This window comes from Carex rostrata, chromosome 12 (genome assembly GCF_964058835.1).
Source record: "Carex rostrata chromosome 12, lpCarRost1.2, whole genome shotgun sequence".
Taxonomy (NCBI): Eukaryota; Viridiplantae; Streptophyta; class Magnoliopsida; order Poales; family Cyperaceae; genus Carex; species Carex rostrata.
In genome coordinates this window covers 6,638,883-6,646,348 of record NC_135929.1, presented here as the reverse complement: position 1 = coordinate 6,646,348, position 7,466 = coordinate 6,638,883, and the positions used below count along the sequence as shown (strand labels likewise).

The window sequence follows — 7,466 nt, the reverse complement described above, 5'->3', positions numbered from 1 at the left end:
ACCGTTCATCTGAGATTGGACGGTTCAGATGGAATCTTGTTATATAATATTTCAGAAAAAAAATTACATACAATCAGAGAGGAACTGAATCCTGAGTTGTAATTTCAACTGTTGAGGCCGCACGCGTCCTACCGATCTCTCTCATTTTGATGATTCTTTTCAATTTTGGTCCTTGCGTTAATCATTTGCAAATTATTTTCTAGTGGTCCGTATTTTTTAGTTGCTTCTAATAAAAATATTATCCTCGTAAGCAATTGAGCGTCGATATTCAATTAATCATTTGATGGTGAAATTCTCAAATTTTCTTTACTATTTATAGTGTCATATTTAAATAAAAGGGTACGTATTTTTTCTTCAAAAAAGAACGGTAAAATTTAATAAATATACCACGCTATAGAATATATTTAATTTAAAATTTTAGACATATATGTATCCAAATAAGAAGCATTGATTGATGCCCGATTGATTAGGTGATGGTCCGGAATTTTTTTACTTATTTTGTAAGATGGGTAGGAAAATTATTGTTTTTAGATGCTTCGGAATTTTCAGATAAAGTGATTTTTTATCTATTTTAAAAAATACTAAAATGATTAAAAAAAAATTGGGTATGTAAGTATATATTTATATGGAATCATGTTGAATGATTTGGATCGACATTTAGAATTTTAAAATAAAAATATTGATCCGTATTACGGACTAATCATGTTATGCATAGTACTATAGACTCACACATTAAAAAATATATAAAAAAAGTTGTGAGAGTACATAAAAAAAATATTCTTTTATCATATATTAAAAACAATTAGCTTGCTAGACTACTAATAAAATATGTCCACACATAAAACATATATGTTACAAAACTAAATACCGGGTGCATCCAACTAAGAACAATGAGATTGACACTTAAACATGGACTTGACGCATATATTTTTTTTCAAATTTATATCGTTCTTGTAACGCTTCTGAATTCGGGTATATTTTAAATTTAGAATCCAATTTGAATCAAAATAAAAATAAGAATAATATATATAGTTCAGAAAATAAATAGCAAAACGTTTTATTAATTTACATGAAAGTTATATCTAAATTCTGCATATAAATTTTAATTATGCATTTCTTAGCCCAATTAGTAAGCCCAAATTAGAAATATGCAATCCTAAGTTTAGCCCACATCCAATAATATAACCAACCAAAGTCTCTCCTCTCTTCTCATTCCCAATTGTTTCATTTTCAATTATTCATGTAAGTCTTTCTCTTTCTCTTTCTCTCTTCTTGGCCGCCCCCCCCCCATCTCTTTTTGGATGCCGCCGGCCCTCCCTCTCTCTTGTTCTCCCTTGTGCCGCCGCCCCCCTTCTCTCCCTTGGCTGCTGACCCGCTGACCCGAGCCCCACCCTTGGCCGCTGACCCGAGCAACCCCAAGGCCGCCAGCCCCCTAGGCCGACAGCCCCCTGGCCGAACCCCTCCCTCTCTCTCTTCTTCCCCTTGCCGCTGCCGCCGGCCACTACCCTAGCCGGACCCCTGCTGGCCGAACCACAGCCCTAGACCCGAACCCAAACCCTAGACCCGAACCCATTAACCCTAGACCCGAACCCATTAACCCTAGACCCAAAACCCATTAACCCTAGAGTGTGATCCTATGAACCAAAATTTTCTTCAGGGGGCAAGCCCCCTAAGACCCCTGTAAGGGGGGCCGCCCCCCTCTAACCCCCGGCCCGCTTACCAGCAAGCGGAACCGCCGATTTAATATACGGGGTAAGGAAACCAAAACCTAAACCCAATAACCCAATATCCGAACCGAACCCCTTCCCTCTTTAAAGTCAATCAAATTAGTACGAGGATCAAGGTTAATACCAATTTAATAATATCAAATTGAATTGTGGGGGAAACTGAATTGAGGGTTTTAATTATGTATAAATTCTTTGGATTTAAAAAGAAATAAGAAGTTAATTAAGCGTTTAAAATTTAGGAGCAAACCGCGTGAATTTAGGAGACGCTGAGAATACGCGAGATCCTGACAACCGCTCAAACGAAGGCACTGAAAATACAGGTGCGGGTTCCTGGTCTTTTTACAAATAATACAAAAAATGCATGGATTGAGGTAAGTAGTCATTTTTCTTAATCTGGTGGATAAACTGCATGTTGTGAATGTCGAACAATCGTTTGAATTTGTGTAGAATTGCATGATAGGAACTCTTGATGCATGAAATTGAATTGATAGGAATTGAATTGTGAATTTGAGAATGGGGAACTTGAATGAATCGTTTTAAATTGGGGCCGTCCGTGTGAGGCGGCTCTGCATGTGTTTTTGAAAAGCGGGCTGTCCATGTGTGGCAGCCCAGTGTGTGAACAGGACAGAACAGAACAGAACAGAACAGAACAGAACGGGTCGCCAAATTCGCGGCGGTTCTCCGGATGGGTCCCCGAAATGGCCCATCTAGAGTGTGATAATTGGGTCGTCCTTGCGTGGCGATTCGCCGGGTTTTCATGTACGGGCATGGATTCCCAGAGTGTGGAATTTTAAAACCTTTTGAAATGAGTTAAAAAGGGGCGGGAATAAAAACTGGTTATTTTAAAGTGATTTGCATATCCGAATTGATAGGGACATGGGGAAAAATTCAAAAACCTTCTTTTTATGTTATTTGGGGAATTAAATACATTGATTTGTAAAAGCACCGGGCTGGAACTAAATCCCGCACTGAGAGTTAGTTCGATCTCTCACCGTACCACATGTTATGTGGGTTCCAGGAAACGAAGAAGGAAGCATGGAGGAAGGCCGCGGGTGAGGAAATTAGCGGAAGTTGTTAAGATAGCCACTCTCTGTTTATTTTATATTTGTATGAACAATATATTGTGTGGACATGGCAGTGACTGTTTGACTAGCCATGTCTGACATATTGTTCCTTTTCTGTTTGTTTGTGAACTCCATTTATTTTTAAATAAAGTGGCTTGTTGAATGTTTTTATTGATGATGTATGTGATGTGCTTAACGCCTAGCGCATAAATGCGCGGCGGGTTGTCCGGGGGTGTGACAGTTCTTCTTTCAGATTCCAAGCAGATATATTAATTATTTTGGTCGATCTTTACTTTCGTACAGGACTAAGCTGCCTATTGATTTACAAAGCAATTCTATCTTAAGTCAGATATATCGCTAAATTTACACACGCGATACAAAAGCTTAAAACCCAGTTACCACTACGACTTGTGAACTTGTTTCCGTCTCAAAAATTTATCACGCTCTCAATCAATAGCTCTGCCTATCCCGGTATTGCTTATATAGTGGGCACAAATAATAATAATTAATTTAAACAAGAAGCGTTACGTTACCGCCAATCGAACCAGAAAATAAAACAAATGATCACAACAAAAAGCCTCAGTATTTCGTCAGAAATATTCAAACAACAATTAAGGAAAAAGGTAAGATTTTAGCCTCTGATAGAATTTTCAGATATTAACATAAAGCTTTTTCCCTACACATTTCCATGCCAAAAAAGAAATCCCAATAGCTGTGACCCGTAAACACAAAAAAAAAAAAAAGTTCCAATCTCTACCTCATAAACTGTCTTTCTGAACAAATTAACAGGTCTATGAACTTACGGTAACAGTAAAGAAGTAAAGCTTCAAAATTACAGCTAAAGCCAGCTGAAGAAGAAATATACCAGCAACAATCAAAAACCATCTCTCTCCAGCTGAAGATATGTGGGCCCGCATGTTGACAGATATAAATGTTGCCGACATGAAACCAGCAATGCCTACCACCAGCCACCTGAAGATCTCCAGTGGTACTACGGAGAGGAACTGTTAAAATTCACAGTTAGTCAGAAAAAAAAAAATCTAGATCACCTGTATCTAAGGTTTCAAATCCAGCTAGTAAGGCCCAGACAGAGTAGAAGGTGCCTGTTGGCCCAGCCAATGAGATTAAGGTATAGTGATTGAGCTGTGATTTCAAATGTTTAGCACAATCTACCCTCGAAATATATTTATTTCAATTGTGCAATAAAATTTTTTTAAATCAACATAAGCTGCTAGTAACATTCAATTGTGGCAGTAATCCTCAAAGCAACCACATTAAGCACCCAATTATGCAATAAATCTCAGTTTACTTACTGTATGACCAAAACCATAATAAAAATCCATGTGGCCCAATTTAGTTCACTCTTCTCTCAATGAACAAATAAAAAAAACCAAAGCCGAGCAAAGATAGAGAAAATGAAAACTGGCATTAAGTAGCATATCAGACAGTCAATACCAGTACTAGGCCTAACCAGATGATTACCAGCAAGGTCCACAAGCAGAAAAAAATCACTTATCAAGAAGCACGCCAATGGCAATTGCTAGGATGAAGATAGAAAAAGAAGAGGTATACAGGGGAAAGACATGTATGGGCAAAGACTAGGCCAAGGAATACAGAAGAACAGGGAAGAAATGGAGATCCCCATAATAATAGCGATAAAGACTTGACCCATCTAATCACACATTGTAAACAAAGGATCCAGATCTTGATAAAGTTTTGTACCGTGGCTGGAATGAAGACGAAGAGGGAGTATCCATAAAGGCACCAGAGCTGCACGAGCCCATAAGGTGCTGAGAAGTACTTGAGAATGAGATACAAGCCGAGAGGCACCAACAAAACATAGCCATAGAACAATCCAAAGGACCAGGTGACCAAGTTGATGTCATAGCTCCAGTCTTTTTTGTGCCACTTGCGCTCCAGGTAGGTCACAAATGCACCTATTGCTGCTGCCACAAAAATCAGGGTAGTGCAGATCCAGAACGGCCCGTACCTGTTCACCCACCAAAAGGAGAATAGCGAAAAAATATAAGTCATTATGAAATGTTTTCATGGGTGTTCATACACAGCACCAAATAATTAAGAAATACACCCAACACAGTGCACGGAAAGATATGAATCTTCTACCATTTTCTTAAAAACACCCAACCTTTTGTATTCATTCAGGGGAAATAAAAAGAAAGAAGCAATGGCTATGCATTTTTCAAGATGATATGTTTTTAGTTAGATGGGAGGTTGTACATCATACTCCTGACCCTTTGACAGGCTCTTACTGGAATTCAGTGTTTTTGTAGTAAAAAGAAGATGCTGTTAATTTGCTTGTGAAATAAAAATGATGTTCACCGACTGCAATATAATGAAGCAAGCTTGTGCAAAGGAAGTGTATACTTGTGACATATATACAAACCTAGGTCATTGCAGCTAGCACCCAATTGCTGAATTTACAAATCAACAAAAAAATAAATAAACAAAAATGCTTTAATCCATAAAATATTTAATAACTTCGACCTCATCCCCTCCCATTACCGGACCTTTTTTTTTGTCTCCTTATATAAAAGCAAGCCAATTCTGCGCTTTCATAATAGGACCAATTGGCAAAAAAATAACTGTCTTTATGCTTTTTCTATAAGATTGTATATGAAAATTTAGTTAATTTTAATGTTGTTTGTTAAATTCAATACAAAAGAGTGATCAATTCGGTCAATGCATCTGGCATGACTTAAAATGAAGTGAGGAACCTATAAAGGGTATTATTAGTCAATTACAAGTCAGGATTCTCAGCTGTCTTCTCCTGGAAGCTCCCCTTGAAAGGAAAAAGTGACTCTCTGATTCTCTCCAGTACGTCTGATGTGTCGATATCAAAATAGGGTTTATATGCCTCGATTGTGAACATTCGAAACCATCCACTGTTCTGAGATTCATCAGGGCTGCCACTGCCTCCTGGGCCCGAAAATGTATCTGAAAAATTGACAACAAAACCCAATACACACTAATGATGTACCGAAACTGGCTTATTTGAATCAGAGTTTTATGCAATTTTCCCTCAATTGACCATCCATTACGCAATCAAGCCTGGAGTTGGTTTTAAATAAGCAGTACACCTACCAAAACAATACAGTATCAGCATATGTATTGTAGCCAATTACAAACTAAGCCCTGTTGAGTAACTCGAGCAATTCAGTTTTGCATTGGCAAGCCTCAAATATGCTTCATTTAACCTCAATTTTTAGACACTCTCTACCCATTGGTCACTACAAACCCTAAATAAACATAAAAAGAAAAATAACATTACCATCAGCATCTCGTGGAGGCTGGTAACCACCAGAGATCTTTCCCCTGGACTCAGTAGGTGGGAAAGTTTGGAGGTTTGAGGCTGCAGAATTACACAAAAATAAACAAATTATAAAAGACAAATGCAAAGAGAAACAATCTAGATGGCTCAAGAAAACTCGGAAACTTCGATATAATTTTCAATATATCTAACATTCTGCAACTTGGTCCTGATTCTTTTTTCTTTTTTTATTCCCTTATTTGAAAATGACAAGCTGAGCTGAAAATGGGATATACAGAATATTACCAAATCAACCTTGGAATCATTTAATAAACTAGCCACCCTAATTACACTCAAACATGCGAGAATCTCAGAAATAAAGTAGACTTGATTGCAAATACGAAGATCATCCGTATCATTTGCAAATATAGTAAAAGTTCCGCAAGAAAAAGTAACGAAGAATGGTACCACTGGTACCAGTTAACTTTGTAAGGGTTTCTTGCAATGAAAATCGGTGGCATAGCCCACTTCTTTCAAAAAAAAAAAAAAATAAGTAACGAAGAATGCGCAAAATATAAAAAAAAAATCTAAAAAATCTAAGGTTAAATAAACCTAGTCCGAGTCTAACCTGCGAACTGGACTGGAGGAAGATCTGAACCAGAGGCAGCCTAGAGAAAGAGAGAGAGAGTAATAACGACAGTGAGACGGATTAGAAAAGAAAACAACAAGAAATTAGAAAAGGAGAAGAGGACAGGAGGTAAGATTACCGGTACGGATCCGGAGACCTTCTGGTTGTCGATGGAGGTGTAGCCACTACCTGACATCATCTCGACAGTGTTCAAGCTTTCAAGAGAGAAGAAGAAGAACTCTCTCCCGTACGCGCGCCAGAAATTCAGAGAGGAAGAGAGGAAGAGATGGAAAGAAAGAAACAGTGCGCGAGAGGGGAGAATGAGGAAGCCGAGCCGAAGCCGAATTCGCGTCCTCTGAGATATCTCAAACTTTGAGTGTTTTTATGGAAACTCGAAACCGTTCAAGCACGTTACGCACGAATCTTAAAGCACAAATAATACTGGCCCCTGCGCTATCCCCGAATAGGCATCGGATACGTCGGTCACGCAAAATATGAGGTATCTCAGAGGATACGCAAGTCGAATCAGAATCGGATGAGGCAAGAATATACTCTCATTTTGTACTGCGAGTCAGCTTGAATCCATTTTCTCAATTGACTCGACCGAAATGCCCATGAAGTAAATCTGAATCTTAATCGCGTTCGTTCCCAGACTTTATAAATATTTTATTTTTTGAATATACACTTTCTTTCCCTTTTTTTTTTCTACTACTTTTTTCCAGTCAGTTATTTACTTTTTTCACCTTCCTTCTATTTAAATAATTTATTTTTGCTCACAT

At 38.0% G+C, this 7,466-nt stretch overlaps 1 protein-coding gene across 2 annotated transcripts in view; it reads right to left on the bottom strand.

The window, feature by feature from the left end:
- Positions 1 to 3,352: 3,352 nt before the first annotated feature.
- Positions 3,353 to 7,466, bottom strand: part of LOC144563204 (uncharacterized) — a 93,997-nt gene continuing 89,883 nt past the window's right edge. The window contains exons 2-7 of one of the 2 annotated variants that reach the window (XM_078312631.1): positions 6,827 to 6,966; positions 6,688 to 6,727; positions 6,081 to 6,161; positions 5,554 to 5,746; positions 4,514 to 4,781; positions 3,353 to 3,795 (exon numbers count right to left, since the gene is read on the bottom strand). In XM_078312631.1, coding sequence (XP_078168757.1) covers positions 3,583 to 3,795; positions 4,514 to 4,781; positions 5,554 to 5,746; positions 6,081 to 6,161; positions 6,688 to 6,727; positions 6,827 to 6,886 — 855 coding nt within the window. In that variant the 5' untranslated portion in view covers positions 6,887 to 6,966 and the 3' untranslated portion in view covers positions 3,353 to 3,582. Of the gene's footprint in view, positions 3,796 to 4,513; positions 4,782 to 5,553; positions 5,747 to 6,080; positions 6,162 to 6,687; positions 6,728 to 6,826; positions 7,031 to 7,466 lie in introns of those variants that run through there. The other variant, XM_078312630.1, reaches the window with a different exon arrangement.